Consider the following 22,291-nt stretch of genomic DNA (forward strand, 5'->3'; position numbering starts at 1 on the left):
ATGTAGTTGGACTAGTATCTAACTAGTTAACCTTTAACAATTTATGCTGATGTCAGACTGAGCATGAGTACTGATTAATGCCCCCCCTCGAATATTTTTTATGAGGGGGAGTTAGTCACAGCAGCCATTTTTGTTTTATGCAGAAATCCTTCATGCCCCCCCCCCCTGCGCGTACACACTCACACACACACACACTCAGTACACAGGAAAATATCTCTATTAATCTGTGCACTAATCAGTTATGAAAAAAGGGAGAAATTTGTGGGTTTCTGGGTAGAAGCTTGGAGATGGGGGTGTAACAGGGAGGAGAATGGGGTAGGGGTGAAAATGAAATATTAAGCCAGCCATTTTGTTTTAAAAGGGGATTTTCCCCCCTCTCCCTTTCTTCATGGAGGGGGTGGCGGTGCTGCAGGGGGGGTTGTTTTAAAAATAATTTCAAGGCGGCCATCTTAGTGCCTCAGCTCTGAGAAATATTTCTGAGCGCCCCCCTCAGAATTTAAATATATTTAAAGTAACGGAGAGGGGGGCAGAGAGAAGTCAAAAACTTTTATATATATATATATATATATATATATATATATATATATATATATATATATATATATATATATATATTTTTTTTTTTTTTTTTTAATCCTCCTTTCTTGTTCTCTTAGAAGGCGAGAAGAAAAAAGTCTCTTCAATTTTTTTCCAAGAAAAAATTTTGGGGTGGTTTGGCCCCCCTCCTCAGACGGCGGCCCCGAGGGTGGGAGTTTTGGAGGGGGGTGACCCTGGGGTTTGGGGGGCTGGGGGAGGCTGAGGAGGAGGAGGAGGAGGAGGAGGAGGAGGAGGAGGAGGCCGCCGCCAAGCAGGAGGAGGAGGAGGAGGTGGTGGTGGTAGCGGTGGGGGAGGCGGGCGGGCGGGCGGTGGGTGGGGGGGTGGTGGGGGGGCCAGAGCCACAGGATGGCTTCCCCTCTGAGGGACGAGGAGGAGGAGGAGGAGGAGATGGTGGTGTCGGAGGAGGAAGAAGAGGAGGAAGATGAGGGTGACGAAGAGGAGGAGGAGGTGGAGGCGGCCGACGAAGACTATGAGGACGACGACGAGGGAATACTCGGGCGCGGGCCGGGCCACGACCGGGGCCGCGACCGCGACCGCCACAGCCCCCCCGACTGCCACCTCTTCCCGCCGCCGCCGCCGCCCCCACCGCCGCCGCCGCCCCCGCCGCCAGGTAAGCGGCCGTCCGACTCACCCCCACCCCGGCCCGAGTGGGAGCCGCCGGCACGCAAGGCCGGCCTGGGGCGACGCACCCACCGCGCGGCCGAACCGAGGCGAATCCGGGGCGCGGGACGCCGTCTCGGGCCCGCCGCCCCGCGGCGGTCCGAGCGGTCCGGGCAGCGGCGGCGGCCGCGGGGCCAGGCCTCCTCCCCTCCCCCGCCGCACCCCTCCCCCGCCGCCACCGCCGCCGCCGCCGCCGCCGCCGCCCGGGCTGGAGAGTGCTCGGCGCGAGCTGCGCGCGCGGACCGGGCCACTCGGTCGCGGCTTTCGGGGGAGGAGGAGGAGGAGATTTTTTTTCCCTCGGCTGGGAGGGGGTAGGCAGGAAACGGCCGAGGCGAAGCCAGGGCCCCCTCCCTGGCCGAGCGAGGGACCACGGAGACCCTGGCGGCCGGACGGCGGCGTGGGGGAGGGGCGCGGGGGGGAGGGGCGGCCGCGCGGGCACCCCTCGGGCTCCGACCCGGGTGGGATTGGACTGAGGTAAAGTGGGGTTTCCGCGTGTGGAGCGGCCCACGGCCCTAACCCTCACCCCTCGGGAGTCGGGAAGGCGGCTGGGGGGGGCGGTGTCCGTCGGACCCCCACCTGCCGGGACTTCAGTGTCCGCCAACTCTGGGGCGTGCGGTGGGGGAGGGGTCGTGTGCATGTTTGTGGGCAGCTGAGGACCAGGGCAGGTGGTGACCACACTCCACGCAGGCCACTTCCTGGAATCACTTGCTCCTTCCCCCGCTCCCCGCAGCTCATCTTCGGGAGAGCAGGCACTTAGAATAGGGGAGGGAGGGGCAAGGGTCTGGGAATCCAGATGCCCCAAATTCCATCTCCTTTGCTCAGGGCTCTTTTGTGTTAAGTGCGCATCCCCCCGCCCTACCCCCCCATGACCCTGTCAGTCTGGGGTGGCCGAGCTGCCCAGCTATGAATCTCACGTGGCTGCCATTCACTGTCACTCTCGCTGAAACCACCCACACCCTGACCAGGTTGGGGTGTGTGAACTGCCCACCCTGCTGTTCGGCAGCCTGGCCGTCACTCAGCACCCCTCCCCAAGGATGACAAGTCGCCAGCGCTCTCTGGGCAGTTCCTCCAGCTGTGGAGGGGAGAGACCGCTGTTCGCACCAGGGGCCCAGCAATGGCCCCACTCAGACCACTCCCCCAGTGGAATTATTTCTGGTCTTCTAGGCGAGCATCTTTAGGGTGTTCACACCCTCTGCTTGGGTAATGAAAGGGGATATCCACACCCCCAAGCCTCTGGGTGCCATGCAGCACAAATGCACCAAACTTCAAAACATCTAACATCATGTTCTTTGTAAAACTGTCATATTGATCTGTGTGGCGTATGTGGCAAACGTCCTTTGAGGGAGGGTAGGGTGCTTTTATTAGGGCAGGAGGCTGCATGTCTGGTGAAATAGGATAAAGCCCTTTCCACCACCACCAGGCTTCTCTGAAAAAGGGAAAAGTTTTTAGAAAGTTATCCCAGTGAGCCCATTGATTTGCTGGAGGGAAAAGGAATAAAGAACTGTGGGGAGGGAAGGTGCCCGGAAAACAGCCCAAGGGGCTAAAAAAGAGGGAAAGAAAGGATGTCGGGTTATGATGGGGGATTGGCAGCTGTCACCTATTTGCATTTCGAACTTGGAATGTGGTATTTGGGTGTTTTTGATTCCGGATTTAGGTATGTGAGAGAGGAGCATGAAAGAATCTGAGGTTGAGATGGGTCTTTGTGTCAGTACTCCCTCCCCTTTCCCTCTTTGCTTTTTGAATAGACCAGAAGAAACGTCAGATGTTTTTAAAATTCTTTATTTGAATTGAAAATCCACCTCCTCTGTCTCCCAGGGCAATTTTATCTCCCTTTCAGCCCTCCTTGTCAAATCAGTGACCTTAGATGACTTTCTGGGGTAAAACTTTGGAAAAATATTTTTAGTCTCATTATTTCTGTCTTTCTAAGTGTGGGCTAAATAACCCTTCTCTAAGGAAATTTGCTCAGGCTGCCCTCCCTCATCCTTTTCTATGTGCGTATTAGAGGTTTCTATTGTTTTTCGTTCTGACTGCTTTGATTCTCACCATTTTGTCTTACATTTTACCCAAGACCAATTTTATCCCTTCCCCCCTCTCCAGTCTTCTTACATTGTTAAACGTTTAAAATAATAGCACTCGTATTGATGGGGGAAGGGAGCAGGAAGCCCAAAACTCATTTCTTCTCCCTCCCCCTTCTGGCAAGTCTAGAGAAATAATATAATATATAGATGTGATTCCTTGGGGTGGGGGTGGGGAATGATTGTGGGTGGTGCGGAAAATTCTGGTAGTTTCTTTGCAAAAGGTCTGAAGATACAAACCCACCCCCTGCGTGCAATACGCATGTGCAGCAGACCTATTATGGTGGTTCGTTGTGGGGGAGGGAAGGGAATTTGAGAAAAAAATAAATATATGTGTGAGAGATTGATGGTGAGATTAGAAGAGGGGCGGGCGGGAGGCGAGGCTTGCTGCGAGACTCCTCCTGCTTTCTCTGGCTGCCAGGCTCCGCCCAACGCTCCTCGCTCGCCCTCCTCCCTCGCCGTCTTCCCGGGATCCGAGCCGGGGCTGTGGGAGAGTCTGGGCTCCAGGCCAGCATTGAGTGGCTGGTGAGACAGAGGTTGGGATTTAGATTTGCCTTATTGCCCTCCCTTTCCTTTCCTAGCCATACTACCTAGCCTCTCCCCACCACGGTCTTCTTCCGAAGTCCGGAAACCTGCTGGGGTGGAGATTGGACTTAACTGGCTGCGAGATCCCAGGGCGTGTGCCCCACCCCCAGGTGGTGGTGACCCAGGCGGTTTCCCTGATCCTTAGCCAGTTGGCCTGCTCTCGCCACTCGCCCGGCAGCCCCGTTTCCATGTTCATATTAATCTCAGTCCCTGGGGTTAGGGAGAGCTGACTGCTGAGGCATAGCGTCTTACTGACTTCCTATTTCCTATTACAATTTTCACTCTGCCCCCCCTATCCCCCGGAGGGCGGGAAGCTTTCTGCAGACACCTCCCCCCACCCCACCCCCCACCCCCCATTCCTAGAGTGTCTTCCTGCAGGAGAGGACACAGGATCCAGGACTTATGAAGAACAGCATTGAAGGGATTCTGAGGCAATGGAAACTGAGGCCTCCAGTGTTAATTGTGGCTAATTTTCCCTTGGCTGTTGTGGGAGGAAGGATTGTGTGTCCTGGAGCAAGGGGCTGGGCCAAGCGCTGGTTTTCTCCAGCACAGCCACCTCTGCCTAACAAGACAGGTCTGGCTGGTTAGTCTAATGCTTGCTGTGGGAGCAAAGCCAATCAGGGCTCCATGTCTGTGTGGCATCAGTGTCTTCCTCTGCATGGAGTAACTCTGTCTCCTAAGCCTTCACAGACTAGCAGGGGGAAAATCAAGGAAGAACCAGCCCTGGCCTCTCTGACAGACATTTGGAGAGAAAGTTAGGGACCTAGTAGCCCTGCTGAAAGCAGGTACAGGCTATCCTCAATGTGTGCTTATAAGTATGAGTGTATGCTTGTGCATGTGATAATATATATGCAGGGTGTGTCTGTGTCTACATCTTTGTCTGGGTCTCCCATACTGTTTATTTATGAATGGTCAGGATGTCTGGAACTAAATTTGGAAATGAAGGGTGAGACCAAGGGACAAAGAATAGGGCCTTAGAGTTCCCAAAGGGAGCAGGGATATAGAAATAGATTTGAAGGCAGATTCCAGGCTGCTTAGGAGGAGGAGGAGGAGGAATCCTATATAATAAAAGCCTGATATGCTAAGTGTCCGGTCATCCAGTCAGCCATTCAACCAATCAGAGCATAATATGCTAATGATATGCTAAGGACGCTCAACCTCTCGCTATGATGTACACTGACCACCAGGGGGTTAGCTTGCTGCTAGGGTCTGGCCAATCGGGACTGAGCAAGAGGGGCCGGACACACCCTGGAACCCTCCCATGGTCCCTCCCCGGCTGGCCAACCTCCTATGTCCCTCCCCGACCCTGAGGCCCTGATCGTGCACAGTGGGGTCCCTGGGCCTGGCCTGCACCCACTTGCAATCCAGGAGCCCTCAGGGGATGTCAGAGAGCTGGTTTCAGCCCCATCCCACAGGCCAGGCTGAGGGACCCCACTCGTGCATGAATTCGTGCACCGGGCCTCTAGTCTATATATATATATATATATACACACACACACACATATATATATATATATATATATATATATATATATATATATATATATATATAAAATATGCAAAGTGGCCCCTTGGGAGTTCGGCCAGGAGACCGGGAGTTCGGTCACTATGATGTGTGCTGACCACCAGGGGGAGGTGCAGAACGAAGGAAGGCTCCGACCCCCAGCTGGGGAAGGGAGGCCCCAGCCAGCAGCCGGAAGGAAGGCCCTGGCCAGCAGCTGGAAGGCCCCGATGGGCCCTGATTGCTGGCCAGGCCTAGGGACCCTATGCATGCATGAATTTCATGCACCAGGCCTCTAGTATTTAGATAATTGTGGACACTTTCTACTGTAGGGTTAGGGTGTGATGAAGGAGCCAGAAACTATGAACCTGTGAGCCAGAAGTGAAAGTGACCAGCTGATAATTTCTTTTCCTCCAGGCTGTGTTGGGGTGACAGAAGGCTGGGTGATCATCTGCAGGAATATAGAGGCCTCCCTCTTCACAAAAAGGATGTGAAGGGCCCCAGGGTGTTAGAGTGAGAACCCAGGTGTCCACCTTTGGCTCTCCCTTCTCAGCATCTGGCTTAGGGAGCTGCCAGCTTGTGTCTCCCCACTCCAAGTGCTGGGGTCGGGCCAGGCCAGCAGCTGGGCATGGCTTCCCCAGTTCCTGGGCAGGATGCCAGCTGGCTAAGTGAGGTTCTGGAAGGCAGGAGGAGCCCTGGCGGCGACTGAAAGGACCTGCCACAGTCGGAGCCCATGACCTAGAGCCTGGTCCCTTGTTAGTAGGAGGGGAGAGAAGGGAGTGGTTTGGCTGCTCTTCCCTTCTGACCCTTGACCTCCTGTTCAGAACCAAAGCATCCCAGAGTACTTAAAAGACTGTTTGCATCCAGTGAAAAGAGTCAAGGTTTGGAGGAATTAACGCTGGAGTTCCTAGAGAGTGGGAAGTAGGAACCAAGGAAGTAAGGAAGGGTGAGGTCAAGGGGCTACATAGACTGGGAACCTAGAAGCTTAGGTTTTCTGTTACTCTCTGCTCCAAAGATAAGGATGACATTCGACTGCTGCCTTCAGCATTGGGTGTGAAGAAGAGAAAACGAGGACCCAAGAAGCAGAAGGAGAACAAGCCAGGAAAACCCCGAAAACGCAAGAAGCTTGTAAGTGTTAAAGACTCCTGTCTCTACAATAAGGTTCAGGAGACCCATTCCCAGAGAGCTAAATTGTTTCTGGTCCTGCCCACCCCCCCAGCACACACACACCATCAACCCCCCGCATCTCTTGCTGGCCTGTATCTCATGTATCTGGGACCCTAACTTCACTTACTACAAACAGTGAAGAGCCTAGCTTTCTATGTAACTTGCCTTAGCAACAGAGAGAAGCAGTTGAAAGCACAGGCTCAGGAGGTAGACTGCATGAATTTGTCTTCTGGACAATTTATTTAGCTCTCTGTGCCTCAGTTTCCTCATCTGCAGAAACACACACACACAAACGTGGATAAAAATAGATTAGTTACTGTCTCAGGATTGTTGTGAAAATTTAAAGAGACAATGTGTGTTATGTGCTAAGAACAGTTCCTAGCACATGGTAGGGCTGAAGAAATGTTCTTTTTATTTCTCTCCCTTAGGACAGTGAAGAGGAATTTGGCTCTGAGCGAGATGAGTACCGGGAGAAGTCAGAGAGTGGAGGAAGTGAATATGGAACTGGACCAGGTCGGAAGCGGAGACGGAAGCACCGAGAAAAAAAGGAGAAGAAGACAAAGCGGCGGAAAAAAGGGGAGGGAGATGGAGGGCAAAAGGTGAGTAGAATTAGGGAGTAAGGGGGAGAAATGAGTAGTAAAGACAGATGTGAGGAGGGAGAACCCCAAAAGGGGCTATTTGCTAAATGGAGAGGCTATAATGGGGGAGAAGAGGGGGTTGGGCTGGAGAATGGAACATGAAGCAGAAAACCCAGGGAAGCTGGTGGGTAGGTAGGGCCCACCAGCTTCCCTGGGCCTAGGATAGGGCCTGGAGAAGCACCATCTCAGCCTCACTAAAGCCTGGTCTCTCCCAGCAGGTAGAGCAGAAGTCATCAGCAACTCTGCTTCTCACCTGGGGCCTGGAGGACGTGGAGCATGTGTTCTCTGAGGAGGATTACCACACACTTACCAACTACAAAGCCTTTAGCCAGTTCATGAGGTGCGGTGGGACTGGAGAGTCCTCGAGAACAGACCTTCTTATTTTGGGGAGGCCCTGGCCCCTCTGAAATCTGATAAAAGCTAAGAAACTGATCTCCAGAGAAATTCACAGCACATACACAAAATTCCAATGTAATTTTAGGGAATTCCTAAACTTCTAAGGATCCAACGACCACAGTCAGGAACCCTTCACAGGTGGGGGAGTGTCACAGTTCCAGCACCAGGTTAGAAAATGCTCTAGTGACAAAACAGAGAGGGGGCTGACAACCCTTCTTGCTCTAAGAGTTCCAGTTTCTCCTGTATGACTTCTCTCTAGACGGCAGCTGAGAGATAGCATCAGCATGCCTCAATTTTCTTTGTTCAGTTATCCAGTCCTCTGCACCTACCGTAGGCCCCAGTAATAATGGAGGATGCATTGCTAGCAGCAGGACCTGAGCTTCTATGGCTCCCAAGTAAAGTAGAGTATAGCAGAGATGCCTTTTAGGGAGCAGGCACTTTGACATAGCAGTTCAGTGCTCTGGAGGCAGCCTACTGAGGTTCAGGTCCTGGTATCGTGGGCAAGTTACTTCACATCTGTAAATTAGGGATGTCATAGTATGTAACTCATAGGGGTCTTGTCGGGATTTGATGGGATAATGAATGGAGAGCTCAGTACAGTCAGTGCCTGGCTCCTAGGGAGCATTCAATACCTGGTAGCTGTTATTAAGTACTATGGTCTCACCTACCTCACTGCTAAAGACAGTCACCCATATCCCTGCAAGAGCATGGCCCATCAGACACCACCTGATGGGATCCTTCATCAGGGCTCATGGAACTTGTTAGAAAATTCAGAGAATCATAGCAACTCATAGTATTATTGTGAGGATAAAATAAGGTGTAATGGCCATAGCCAGTTTGGCTCAGTGGATAGAGTGCTGGCTTGCAGACTGAAGGTCCCAGGTTCAATTCTGGTCATGGGCACATACCTCAGTTGCAGGCTTGATCCCAGGCCCTGGTTGGGGTGCATGCGGAAGGCAAACGATTGGTGTGTGTCTCTCTCACATCAATGTTTCTCTCTCTCTCTCTGACTCCTCCCTCCCTTCCACTCTTTAAAATAATCAATGGAAAAATGTCCTTGGTGAGGATTAACAACAACAAAAAAGGTGTATTATATATGAAAGTATTTTATGAACTGTAAAGTAATATTCAAAAGTAAAGCATTTTTATTGATGTCAGTTTTGTTTTAACCTTTTTATCTTCTGTGCATTTAAATTTTATTTTTTTTCTATTTCTTTAATATTTTGTTTTATTTAACCATTTTTTTCTTTTTTAAACTTTTTATTTATTTTCAAATTGCTGTTATTCTTTTTATTTTTAAAAAAATATTTTTTCATTGATTTCAGAGAGTAAGGGAGAGGGAGAGGAAGATAGAAACATCAATGATGAGAGAGAATCATTGACCGGCTGCCTCCTGCCCCCCACTGGGGATGGAGCCCCACAACTCGCACATGTGCCCTTGACCGGAATCAAACCTGGGACCCTTCAGTCCAGTTCTATCCACTGAGCCAAACCAGCTAGGGCAAATTGCTGTTATTCTTAATAGGATATACTGTCGCCACTCAGGAATCCTAGCTTGTACATAGACTTAGTTTATAAGAGGAAATGGCAATATTCCCAGAACATGTATAAAAGGTCTGAGTCTTCTGCTTATATGTTTACAGGCCCCTAATTGCTAAGAAGAATCCTAAGATCCCAATGTCTAAGATGATGACCATCCTTGGGGCCAAGTGGAGAGAGTTCAGTGCCAATAACCCCTTCAAGGGGTCAGCAGCAGCTGTGGCAGCAGCAGCGGCTGCAGCAGCCGCAGCTGTAGCTGAACAGGTGTCAGCTGCTGTTTCATCGGCCACCCCCATAGCACCTTCCGGATCCCCTGCCCTTCCACTCCCACCTGCTGCTGATATCCAACCCCCACCCATCCGAAGAGCCAAAACCAAAGAGGGCAAAGGTGAGAAACCCTCTTTGAACAACTGTCACCCCACCCTCCAAACCACATGTTCTCAAATTATAGTCTAGAACTCTTTTGTCCTCTCAGTCCTGATTGTTGCAGGAGAAATGTTTTCCAAGAAGCGTTCTCAGTAAAATCAGAACGCACAGAAAGGATCCCTGTGACCTCTGTTGTCCCAGGATGTCATGACCTCTGGTTTTTCTCCCTCATTGCCACTCCTCATTCAGGTCCAGGCCATAAGAGGCGGAGTAAGAGCCCCCGAGTGCCTGATGGACGCAAGAAGCTTCGGGGAAAGAAGATGACACCACTCAAAATCAAACTAGGGCTTCTGGGTGGCAAGAGGAAGAAAGGCTCAGTGAGTAGCCCTTCCCTGGTCGCTATACACTTTCAGGGTGTTAAGGTTTGGGGGGGCGGGGCAGGTGTCCAGACACAGGGTCTATGAGGGAAGCTCGAGTGGGAGCCAGAGGCCTGGGGAGGGGAGTGAAATCAAGTCAACCTCTCTGACAGCCATGGGGCTATGGGCAGTATGTTTTTCAGAGTGACGAGGGCCCCGAACCAGAGGCTGAGGAGTCAGACCTGGATAGTGGCAGTGTCCACAGTGCCTCAGGCCGTCCCGATGGCCCTGTCCGCACCAAGAAACTAAAGAGAGGCCGGCCAGGAAGAAAGAAGAAGAAGGGTAAGGGCTGTCAGCTGTGTGTGATCTTGTCAATTTGCTCTCCTTTCATTCCTTCATTGTCTTTCTTAGTTTCAATTTTGACTTCTTTATTTAATCCTTCTCTCCCTCTCCCTCTCCCTCTCCCTCTCCCTCTCCCTCTCCCTCTCCCTCTCCCTCTCCCTCTCCCTCTCCCTCTCCCTCTCCCTCTCCCTCTCCCTCTCCCTCTCTCCCTCCCTCCCTCCCTCTTTCCCCCCCCACTCACCCCCCCTCCCCGCTCCCCAATCCCTCTTTCTTTCTCTCTGTTCCTTTGCCTCTACCGGGGTATATGACAGTCCTGGGCTGTCCTGCAGTGGCCGGGGAGGAGGAGGTTGATGGCTACGAGACGGATCACCAGGATTACTGTGAGGTGTGCCAGCAGGGTGGGGAAATTATTCTGTGCGACACCTGCCCTCGTGCCTACCACCTCGTCTGCCTTGATCCTGAGCTTGACCGGGCTCCTGAGGGCAAATGGAGCTGCCCCCACTGTGTGAGTACCTGGTGCCAGTATCTCAGGGACCCACCCATCTTTTCCTCCTTGGTTTCAGTTGTCCTCTTCCTATGCCCAGATGCCTGGGCTTCTCAGTAACATGTTTAAGTGACCAAGATTCTAGTTTGTTTCTCTCCCCATCCCTTTGCTCCCCAAATCAACATTGTCTAAAGCCACCCTCCTCTTCATATTCCTCCTCCTCTTCCTTGGCCTCCCACTGTACCCCCTCCTCCTCCTGGGAGTCCAAGGAAAGACACAGAGACAGACAGAAGAAAGGAAATAGGAGTGAGATTGGAAGATAGAGGCAAAGACAGGACACCCAAAGACAGGAAACCCAAATTTGGGGTGGGGTTGGTGAAGAGGCAGTGTGTGGAACAGAAATATGATTTAGCCTGAGTAATGGGAAAGAGGATGATCAGGAGTAAGGAGAGTTAGCTGTAGAGGTGAAATCTAAGGGTGAGGGTAAAAAGCCTGGGAGAAAGGAAGTGGGAGAAAATTACCCCCTTAATCCCCATTTGCTCAAGGCTGATGTCTTTAAGAACATTTTTAGAAACTTAGACATCTTGTTTCTTTGTTCCCACCAGGCTTCCAGGCACTTCTAGGGTTTGGGTGTCCTGTCTTTGCCTCTTATCTTCCAATCTCACTCCTATTTCCTTTCTTCTGTCTGTCTCTGTGTCTTTTCTTGGCCTCCCAGGAGAAGGAGGGGGTACAGTGGGAGGCCAAGGAAGAGGAGGAGGAATATGAAGAGGAGGGAGAGGAAGAAGGGGAGAAGGAAGAAGAAGACGATCACATGGAATACTGCCGTGTGTGCAAGGATGGTGGGGAGCTCTTGTGCTGTGACGCTTGCATCTCCTCCTACCACATTCATTGTCTAAACCCACCCCTGCCTGACATCCCCAACGGTGAATGGCTGTGTCCCCGATGCACAGTGAGTGTACCCATCTCTCAGTGTTTACTGTCAGCCCTGACTCCTTTCCCATCTCTGGGTCCCAAAAGTTTAGCTCTTTCTCTGCTCTCCCCCACACTTAGCCCTAGATTCCCTTGTGGAATCCCTTTCCTCCTACTCTAATGATGGGCTCTTTCGGCCTTTTTCTTTCCTCCTCGGGTGTGTCCATCCTGAAGTGCCCCATGCTGAAAGGCCGTGTGCAGAAGATCCTGCATTGGCGGTGGGGGGAACCACCCGTGGCAGTGCCAGCCCCTCAACAGGTAGATGGGAATCCAGATGCCCCACCTCCTCGTCCTCTTCAAGGCAGATCAGAGCGAGAGTTCTTTGTCAAGTGGGTAGGACTATCCTACTGGCACTGCTCCTGGGCCAAGGAGCTTCAGGTACAAGGGCCGTTCCTTGCCCCCTGTCCTGTGACCCCATTTGCTGTAATTCTCTCTCTCACCACTCTATTTTCTGTTCTTCCATATATACAGATTTTGCTTTCCCTCACATCAAGCCTTAGGCCCTCACACCATACCTACTCTCTTAGTTTGCAAATGTGGTGTTCTTGGTCTCTAGTCCTTTCTCTTAGTTTTCATTAGATTTCTTCGCTCAGATATAACATAGTCTTCCTTAATCCCATCTCTTATCTAACTTTAACTGTGTTTTACCTATATCCTCAATCTTTTTTTAAAATATATTTTGCCGAAACCGGTTTGGCTCAGTGGATAGAGCGTCGGCCTGCGGACTCAGGGGTCCCGGGTTCGATTCCGGTCAAGGGCATGTACATTGTTTGCGGGCACATCCCTGGTGGGAGGTGTGCAGGAGGCAGCTGATCGATGTTTCTCTCTCATCGATGTTTCTAACTCTCTATCCCTCTCCCTTCCTCTCTGTAAAATACCAATAAAATATATTTTAAAATATATATATATATATATTTTTTTTTTATTGATTTTATTTTATTTTTTTATATATTTTATTGATTTTTTTACAGAGAGGAAGGGAGAGGGATAGAGAGTTAGAGACATCGATGAGAGAGAAACATCGATCAGCTGCCTCCTGCACACTCACTACTGGTGATGTGCCCGCAACCAAGGTACATGCCCTTGACCGGAATCGAACCTGGGACCCTTCAGTCCCCAGGCCGATGCTTTATCCACTGAGCCAAATCGGCTAGGGCTATTTTTATTGATTTTTAGAGAGGAAGGGAAAGGGAGAGAGAGATAGAACATCAATGGTGAGAGAGAATCATCGATCAACTGCCTCCTGCATGCCTCAGACTGGGGATTGAGCCCACAACCCAGGCGTGTCCAGACCGAGAATCAAACTGTGACCTCCCGGTTCATAGTCAATGCTAAACCACTGAGCCACGCTGGCTGGGCTATAGTCTCAATCTTAATAAACCCATTCCCTGTCTCTTTTGCTTATTACATCCCTGCACACATCCTGACTCTGTTCTGTTTCATTGTATTCTCCTGCTTTAGCTTTAATTTGTGTTTCTCATCCTACCTCTTTCATTGCTCCCTTTTCCATGCACTTCCCTTGGTGGCTTCTTCCTTCTTCCCTTTGTTCTCTGGGATGGTAGGATTATCTCTTCCCCCCCATCCTCTGTGCCCCATCAGCTGGAAATCTTCCACTTGGTGATGTACCGAAACTACCAACGGAAGAATGACATGGATGAGCCCCCACCCCTGGACTATGGCTCTGGTGAGGATGATGGGAAGAGTGACAAGCGCAAGGTGAAAGATCCGCACTATGCTGAGATGGAGGAGAAATACTATCGTTTTGGCATCAAGCCAGAGTGGATGACGGTCCACCGTATCATCAACCACAGGTGAATTCTTGGTCCATGGGAAGGCCTTGGTCCTGGGATATGCCACTTTTCTTGTTGGAAATATGGCCACATGATAGCATTTGTTAATTAACCAAATAATTGATCTATCTGAATAACTCCTGCTGCAGCCCCAGCCCTTCTGGCCTTGTTTCCTCTATGGGGATGAAAGAATCCAGGGGGAAAGCCCAGCGCAGCACTGACTTTTGCCATTGCTTCCTTTAATCTCTAATAGCACAGGAAATGACAGCTGAGTCTGGGGATCAGGGCATGAAAGCAAAGCATGAAAAACATGATTCATACAGACCAGTGTTTTTAGTATTTCTTTCTTCATAGTACTTATTACTGCCTAGTGCTATAATTTATTTTTCTGTTTCATTGTTGCCTTCCCCAGTAGAATATGAGCTCCATGAGAATAGAATCATTTGTCTCTTCTGTTCACTCCCAACTCACCAGTGCCTGGCATATAGTAGATGCTTAGTAAATACGGATTGGATGAACAAATGATATTGAAGCCCAGGGTGGTGGTGGTTTTTTTTTGTTTGTTTTGTAATCCTCACTCCAGAATATTTTTTCCATTGATATTTAGAGAGAGTAGAAGGGAAGGGGAGAGACAAAGAGAAACATCAGTGTGAGAGAGACACATTAATTGGTTGCCTCCCACACATTCCCCAACCAGGGCCAGGACCTAGCCTGCAACTGAGGTACGTGTCTTTGACCGGAATTGAACCTGAGACCCTTCAGTCCCAAGGCCGACGCTTTATCCACTGAGGCAAACTAGCGAGGGCCCCAGGGGTGTTTTTGTTTGTTTGTTTTGTGTGTGTTTTTTTAAAATATATTTTATTGATTTTTTTACAGAGAGGAAGGGAGAGGGATAGAGAGTTAGAAACATCGATGAGAGAGAAACAGTGATCAGCTGCCTCTTGCACACCTCCTACTGGGGATGTGCCTGCAACCAAGGTACGTGCCCTTGACCGGAATCGAACCTGGGACCTTTCAGTCTGCAGGCTGACGCTCTATCCACTGAGCCAAACCGATTTTGGCAAAGGGGTGTTTTTTGATAGTTGATTTTTAGGAAGCCATTCTGAAAAAGTGAAGGTAGTATTTCAGCCATTCTGAATTCCTTTTAGTGACCAACATTGAAGATTAAGTGACAAATTATGCATGTTTGCTGATAATTGTGTTTATTATGATTTTTTCCTACTTGTGATCCATGTTATTTTTCTCTTCCTGTCCCACAGTGTGGATAAAAAGGGAAATTACCACTATTTAGTAAAATGGAGGGATTTGCCATATGACCAGTCCACATGGGAGGAAGATGAAATGAATATCCCCGAATATGAAGACCATAAGCAAAGCTACTGGAAACACCGGTAAGGGAGCTATGTCATGGGTTAGAGGGAGTCTGAGGATAGGGGCATAAAAGCTAACCCTTTAGCATAAAAGGAGGTACAGTAGGGACAGACACAATCTAGAATTTAGGACATTGAGAACCTGGGCTAGATTGTTTGGGGTGGGGTTGGTGAAGAGGCAGTGTGTGGAACAGAAATATGATTTAGCCTGAGTAATGGGAAAGAGGATGCTCAGGAGTAAGGAGAGTTAGCTGTAGAGGTGAAATCTAAGGGTGAGGGTAAAAAGCCTGGGAGAAAGGAAATGGGAGAAAATGTAGGTTATGGGAAGTGGGAGATAGGTCTGGAATGAGTTCAGAAGAATGGGGGTACCAAGAACCAGGCCTCACTCAGGACCCACTCTTTTCTCAGAGAACTAATTATGGGGGAGGACCCCGCCCAGCCCCGAAAGTATAAGAAGAAGAAGAAGGAGCTGCAGGGTGATGGGCCTCCCAATTCTCCTACTAACGATGTAAGTCCTCTCACTTGGCCTTTCTCTCATTTCTGGAGCCATGGTGATTGAACATTTCCCAGGGGCTACTGACAGACTTCCCAGAGTTTCAACAACTTCTTTGAGTAGTAGCTCTTCAATATTCAGTCTTGTCCCAAGAGTGGCTAGGAATTTTGGCATAAGATTGAGAGAGCCAAAAAATAAAATAAATAAAATAAAATAAAAAAGAGTGAGAGAGCCACTAGAGACAGAAGCACATAGGGCTCTTCCACTGGTTTCCTTCCCCACAGTGCTGCCTCGTGTTGTTTTAAGGAATGAGGGGGAGGGACTAAAGACTAGAACTTTCATGAGCTCTGACTATAGTAGAAGGAATTGTAATCCAACTTGGTATCAGTGCCAGGGAGGAGGGGAGAGGAGGAGACCAAGACAGCTGACAGTTCCCTTGAGCTTTTTTACTTCTTAACTCTACAGCCTACAGTGAAATATGAGACTCAGCCACGGTTTATCACAGCCACTGGAGGCACACTGCACATGTATCAGCTGGAAGGGTTGAATTGGCTACGTTTCTCGTGGGCCCAGGGCACTGACACCATTCTGGCTGATGAGATGGGGCTGGGCAAGACCATACAAACCATCGTCTTCCTCTACTCACTCTATAAGGAGGTGCTGAATTCTGGGGCTCCTGAGGGGGAAGCCAGGCTGAGGTCGCCTGGACTGAAGAATGAGGGAATGGAGGATGAGGGCAGAGGATTGGGGGGAGGGTGTGACAGGCAGAGGACTGGGGTATACGACCTAGACTAATGGTCCCCCTACCCTGTACTCCCAGGGCCACACAAAGGGTCCCTTCCTGGTGAGTGCCCCGCTCTCTACCATCATTAATTGGGAGCGGGAGTTCCAGATGTGGGCACCCAAGTTCTATGTGGTGACATACACGGGTGACAAGGACAGCCGGGCCATCATTCGTGAGAATGAGTTTTCCTTTGAAGATAATGCCATCAAAGGTGGCAAGAAAGCCTTTAAGATGAAGGTAAGCCCCTCTGCTTCATATCCTCTTAGACCCTCAAATCTATCATTTCTTTGCCCCAACCAGGATTTCAGTTTCTTTATTCCTCACTCAGCTTCTTCCTCCTTTGCCCACCCTCACCTCTCTGCATTCTTGCCCTGGAGACGTAGTAGGTACTTCCAGGGGTGTACATGGATCTGTCCATACTGGACATGTGGTGAAAGTTTGGGGCCATGTTAAGTAATCCCTGCATGGAGCCAAAGTTGCAGGACAGGATAACTGATTCCCTTTGGCAATCATGGTCAGGTCAGGGTGCCTTGGTAGAAAATGGGGGTTTAGGGGCTTGGGTGTCGGGTGGCAGCTGAATGGATAATGTTGTGTTGGCAGAGGGAGGCACAGGTGAAGTTCCATGTTCTCCTGACATCGTATGAGTTGATCACCATTGATCAGGCAGCACTTGGCTCCATCCGCTGGGCCTGCCTTGTGGTGGATGAGGCCCATCGACTCAAAAACAACCAGTCCAAGGTGAGTGAGATACTCAGGCCTCAGAAACTTGAGATTGTGGACTCCTACTTGCCTTAATCCTAAAATATTAAGTACCAGGGACTTTTCTGTAGTCTAGGAGGCAAGATGCCTGAGACCCTCTGGGAGAAGTACAGGTTGGAATAGGGTGAGGACTAGGGATTTGCAGCCTCTGATCCTGGAGGAAATGGAAGCTGGAGGCAGGAAAAGGTTGATACTGTGGGCCAACCATTTGCCACTGATGGGCCCTTTCTCCTGTCTTCTTGTCCCATTTTCTAGTTTTTCAGGGTCCTCAATGGATACAAGATAGATCATAAGTTACTGCTAACAGGGACTCCATTGCAAAATAATCTGGAAGAGCTTTTCCATCTGCTGAACTTCCTCACCCCAGAAAGGTTTAAGTAAGTAGCTCCTTAGGGTAGTCTGCAGAAATGAGAAGGGGAGGGGCTAAAACAAGTGGGTAGAGGATTCATCTGAAATGAAGAATAGAGCTTGAGGTCAGAGGCAAAGAACTTGACAGCTGTTCATATCTCCTCCTGGCTACTAGCAACCTGGAGGGCTTCCTGGAGGAGTTTGCAGACATATCCAAAGAAGACCAGATTAAAAAATTGCATGATTTGCTGGGGCCACATATGCTTCGGAGGCTCAAGGCTGATGTCTTTAAGAACATGCCAGCCAAGACAGAGCTCATCGTTCGGGTGGAGCTGAGTCCCATGCAGAAGTGAGATGCAAGGCGGGTTGCCTGGACTAGGGGTTGGGTATTTGTTGGCAGCTTTCCAAGAGTTGGTGATCAAGTGCAACATCATAATCATTTCTTTTATTATGTCTCTTCTCTACCCCCAACCCTGGTCTTTAGGAAATACTACAAGTATATCCTGACTCGAAATTTTGAGGCCTTGAATTCACGAGGCGGTGGGAACCAAGTGTCACTGCTTAACATCATGATGGATCTTAAGAAGTGCTGCAACCATCCATACCTCTTTCCTGTGGCTGCTATGGTAGATACAAGAGCTGGGAACTGATTAGTAAATGCCTGGCTTTCTAACAGTGGGAGGTGTTGAGCACAGGGCTGAAGCTGGGACTGGATTTCTGAGAGGAGTAGGAATTTAAAAGGTGTGGAGGCTGGATTTGGGCTTCTAGCTTTCCAAGGCACAGTTAGGATACAGGGGTATGTTTCCTTATCCTTTCCTCCTTTCTCCCTTTTTTTCAGGAGTCCCCAAAACTCCCCAGTGGGGCTTATGAGGGTGGGGCACTTATTAAGGCGTCTGGGAAACTCATGCTGCTGCAGAAGATGCTGCGGAAGCTCAAGGAGCAAGGACACAGAGTACTCATCTTCTCACAGGTGACCCAGCCCTGTAGTTCATTCTCGCCGTCAGACTAATCCCTTACCTCGTTCCTGTGCCTGCCATGGTATGAGAGATTAGGAGATTGCACCCTTAAGAGTTTCTGGTATAGCTAAGTTCCTTTTGGACTCTGATCCTAAGAGTTTCTGCCTTAGGAGAAATGATCTAAAATCAAGAAGAAATTATGACAAGAATATGGAATGAGGGGGGGTGCGTGGGGGAAGCAGCACCAGGGGAACATAGGAGTGCAGGGGGACAAGGGTAAAGATTGGGGTTGAGGGAAAGTAAAGGGATAGTCAGAATAGCCAGGGCACACCCCACTACCTCCTCATTCTGGACTCTTCTTTTCCCTTGCTCTAGATGACCAAAATGTTAGACTTGCTGGAGGATTTCTTAGACTATGAAGGCTACAAGTATGAGCGCATCGATGGTGGCATTACTGGTGCCCTGAGGCAAGAGGCCATCGATAGATTCAATGGTAAGGGGGGAGATGCCTTGGTCCTACTATGTGTGGGAGGCCTGAGAAACCAGTGCATAGGTCCCTGGGCTAGGAGGGGCCTCGTCAGGGAGTATACTAGCCACTTGGGCTTTTGAGTTGAGGACATGGTTATTTGAAATCGGGAACATCTAGGAGCAGGTAGACTGAATTGCTGGCTACAAGAAAAGCCTTATCTCCTCATTCACACCTCCTAGCTCCTGGGGCCCAACAATTCTGCTTCCTCCTGTCCACCCGAGCTGGGGGCTTGGGCATCAATCTGGCCACTGCAGACACTGTCATCATCTTCGATTCTGACTGGAACCCTCATAATGACATCCAGGTGAGAACTCGCCTCCTAGAGCTTCTGCACCATTTGGCAAGGAGGCATTGGTTCATGGAGGAGGGTGTCATGTTCTGGGGTCAGAAATAAGTCTCTGGGGGCCCCTAGCCAGTTTGGCTCAGTGGATAGAGCATCGGCCTGCAGACAAAAGGGTCCCGGGTTCGATTCCAGTCAAGGGCACGTACCTTGGTTGCAGGCTCCTCCCCGGCCCGGGCCCTAGTCGGGCTCATGCAGGAGGCAACAAATCGATGTGTTTCTCTCACATTGATGTTTCTCTGTGTCCTTGGAATTGATTAACAAAAATCAATGGAATTGATTAACAAAATAAATGGAATTGATTAACAAAAAAACAAAAAGAAGGAAATAAGCCTCTGATGGGACAGATAGAAGACTCTTCCTTCCGGCCTCCTTTCCTGAGCATGTGGATGGCATCTCCTCTGCCACTCCCCTCTCCTGTCCTCACTTTCTCCCACTCCTGCAGGCCTTTAGCCGCGCTCATCGGATCGGCCAGGCCAACAAAGTAATGATTTACCGGTTTGTGACTCGTGCATCAGTGGAAGAGCGAATCACACAAGTGGCCAAGAGAAAGATGATGCTGACACATCTGGTAGTGCGTCCTGGGCTGGGCTCCAAGGCGGGCTCCATGTCCAAGCAGGAGCTGGATGACATCCTCAAATTCGGCACTGAGGAACTATTTAAGGATGAAAACGAGGGTGAGAACCTCTTTTGCAACTTCAGAAAACTGGCCCCTGCTCTCCCGTGAGCACTTCTCTTCTGAAACACTTGAAGAAAAGCTATTCTGTTCAGTCTGTGGAGAAAGATTGGCCCCTTTCCTTATATGGAGGGTTGAAACAACAAATCACTACCTTGACTTCCAGGGAAAGGGCCTTCTCCAGAGCTCCTGTGGAAGGGAAGCAAAGTGGAATGCTTTCCTTTGATCTTTTTAAAGTTCTGCCCAAGATTTTAGTTGGAACTCAAGAGTTTCCTCTTGTTCCCCATCTCCACCAGGGGAGAACAAGGAGGAGGACAGCAGTGTAATTCACTATGACAATGAGGCCATTGCTCGGCTTTTGGACCGAAACCAGGATGCAACTGAAGACACTGATGTGCAGAATATGAACGAGTATCTCAGTTCCTTCAAGGTGGCCCAGTATGTGGTGCGGGAGGAAGACAAGGTGAGAGGCTGGGCTAGGTAGGTACTGTCTGTCCCAGGCCAACTCTGAAGGGCGGTTTCCTTTACTGGACCTCCAAGTAGGAGGATCCCTTTCCTTTTGTTTTTTATCTGATCTTTTATCTTAGTGCCCAGCAAAGAGCAGTAGTGAACCACAAACAACTTCTTGGTCTAATGGATCAAATTGGACTTTGGAGAAAGACTTAGGCACAGAAAGCATTGCACTGCTACACATGGAAGGGTACTTCCTGAGTCAGAGCAGGAGGGACGCAGAGGGCACTAGAGGAGAGGTTTCGAAAGGGAAATAACAAGGAGAAGCGTATTGAAGAAAGAGATAAGGAAAAGGAAAATGTGCAATGTCCAGAAAATTTATGCAGAGTTGAGATCTAGGAGGCAGGAGGTAAAAGGACTGGGTGAAGAGGGAAGCCACCAGCATTCATTCTGCTGCTGTTCAGATTGAGGAGATCGAACGAGAGATCATCAAGCAGGAGGAGAATGTGGATCCTGACTACTGGGAAAAGCTGCTGAGGCATCACTATGAGCAACAACAGGAAGACCTAGCCCGGAATCTCGGCAAGGGCAAGCGGGTTCGCAAGCAAGTTAACTACAATGATGCTGCTCAGGAGGACCAAGGTGAGGACTGCCCTCCCTCCACCCCCCAACCCCCAATGCAAGAACTGAGAAGCAAAGAGTGCTGAGGAAGGGCCTGAGGCTGGGGACATTTAGTAGGAAAGAGAGAGGCCTAGAAGTCGGGCCTTCCTTCTTAAAGGGAAAAGAGATTAGGAAGGATCAGTAGGAGCTACCCAGAGGCCAGGTGGATTTGCAAGTGATCTAAACTATTTGGTGGTTGTGGAGAGCTCCTGTGGACACACAGGAGTCCTTGTTTAGAGTGGGTTACACAGGATTCAGGAGGTATCAGAGACAAGGTGTGTGGTAAGTGGACATGGTTCAGATATATGGCTTATAAGTCAGACTGCGGACCATCATCCAGCATCCCCAGGAGGCATCCAGGAGGAAAGGGCTTGTCCAGGGAGCCATCACTGACCACTAAGTCCTTCCCCTTGCAGATAACCAGTCAGAATACTCAGTGGGATCAGAGGAGGAAGATGAAGACTTTGATGAGCGTCCTGAAGGTGGCATTTACTTTCCTGACTTTCTACCACATCTCTTCTCATTTCACTTCCTATTGTCCTTTAAGCCCAGTTTTTATATAAATAAATGCCTTTTTTTTTAAAAAAAAGAAAAAGTAAAGATTACAAGGTAAGCAGAAAGGAAGAAATATCCCTAACCTCACCACTGTTAAAATTTGGCATATATCACCACACAGGCTTAGATGCCTAAATGAAAGATAAAGAAAGGTTACATCATTTTACATTCCCATCAGTAATCTTGCTTGCATCGGATATTTAATACTAATTTTTTAATATGACTTGCTTCTTTCAGACCTACTGAGTTAGTAGTTCTGAAAGTGCTTGGAAGAAAATTAGCTCAGACACATCACAGGCCTTCCCCAAGTTCTTTATCTTGTGGGAATGGGGTGTTGGCAAGGACTGGGGGGTGGAAGAAGTAATGGATCTACTTACTGGGGTCATCCCTGTCCAGGGCGTCGACAGTCAAAGAGGCAGCTCCGGAATGAAAAAGATAAGCCACTGCCTCCACTGCTGGCTCGCGTTGGGGGCAACATTGAGGTGAGAGCTGGGCCCACGTGCCCAAGGAGAGAATGAAAGCTGGGGTTGGAAATTGAGTCACTGAGGGAGAAAGGACCAAGAAATGAGATGCCTGGACATCATCACCCACTTCCTCCTCTCCTTAGGTGTTGGGATTCAACACCCGTCAGCGGAAGGCTTTCCTCAATGCTGTGATGCGCTGGGGGATGCCCCCGCAGGATGCCTTCACCACTCAGTGGCTGGTACGAGACCTAAGGGGCAAGACTGAGAAAGAATTCAAGTGAGTATGGGTGATACGGGACAGAGTTGGATGAAAGGGTAAGAGCTCTGGGTGTTACATTCTTCCTCTTGGCCACCATATGATGTAATCTTACTCAGCTGACCATCATGCTCCCTGCCGTACAACAGTTCCTGGCTCGGTTTCCTGGGAGGTGGGCTTAGCCTG

At 49.7% G+C, this 22,291-nt stretch overlaps 1 protein-coding gene across 18 annotated transcripts in view; it reads left to right on the top strand.

Annotated features, from left to right (window-relative positions):
• Nucleotides 1–853: 853 nt before the first annotated feature.
• The window catches only part of CHD3 (chromodomain helicase DNA binding protein 3), a 28,734-nt gene continuing 7,296 nt past the window's right edge, over nt 854–22,291 (top strand). For 6 of the 18 annotated variants that reach the window (XM_080682234.1, XM_080682236.1, XM_080682244.1 and 3 more), the window contains exons 1-28: nt 854–1,207; nt 6,434–6,546; nt 7,014–7,184; nt 7,424–7,563; nt 9,263–9,546; nt 9,774–9,901; nt 10,072–10,222; nt 10,534–10,727; nt 11,422–11,655; nt 11,850–12,053; nt 13,275–13,486; nt 14,725–14,856; nt 15,244–15,343; nt 15,794–15,985; nt 16,149–16,349; nt 16,713–16,850; nt 17,127–17,248; nt 17,395–17,568; nt 17,704–17,845; nt 18,058–18,189; nt 18,551–18,668; nt 18,884–19,008; nt 19,490–19,721; nt 20,017–20,183; nt 20,635–20,812; nt 21,247–21,312; nt 21,782–21,867; nt 21,993–22,126. In XM_080682234.1, the coding sequence (XP_080538360.1) occupies nt 943–1,207; nt 6,434–6,546; nt 7,014–7,184; nt 7,424–7,563; nt 9,263–9,546; nt 9,774–9,901; nt 10,072–10,222; nt 10,534–10,727; nt 11,422–11,655; nt 11,850–12,053; nt 13,275–13,486; nt 14,725–14,856; nt 15,244–15,343; nt 15,794–15,985; nt 16,149–16,349; nt 16,713–16,850; nt 17,127–17,248; nt 17,395–17,568; nt 17,704–17,845; nt 18,058–18,189; nt 18,551–18,668; nt 18,884–19,008; nt 19,490–19,721; nt 20,017–20,183; nt 20,635–20,812; nt 21,247–21,312; nt 21,782–21,867; nt 21,993–22,126 (4,535 nt within the window). In that variant the 5' untranslated portion in view covers nt 854–942. The remainder of the gene's footprint in view (nt 1,208–6,433; nt 6,547–7,013; nt 7,185–7,423; nt 7,564–9,262; nt 9,547–9,773; nt 9,902–10,071; nt 10,223–10,533; nt 10,728–11,421; nt 11,656–11,849; nt 12,054–13,274; nt 13,487–14,724; nt 14,857–15,243; nt 15,344–15,793; nt 15,986–16,148; nt 16,350–16,712; nt 16,851–17,126; nt 17,249–17,394; nt 17,569–17,703; nt 17,846–18,057; nt 18,190–18,550; nt 18,669–18,883; nt 19,009–19,489; nt 19,722–20,016; nt 20,184–20,634; nt 20,813–21,246; nt 21,313–21,781; nt 21,868–21,992; nt 22,127–22,291) is intronic. The other 12 variants (XM_080682246.1, XM_080682238.1, XM_080682235.1 and 9 more) reach the window with 7 other exon arrangements.

Source organism: Plecotus auritus, assembly GCF_963455305.1.
Source record: "Plecotus auritus genome assembly, chromosome: 7".
NCBI lineage: Eukaryota > Metazoa > Chordata > Mammalia > Chiroptera > Vespertilionidae > Plecotus > Plecotus auritus.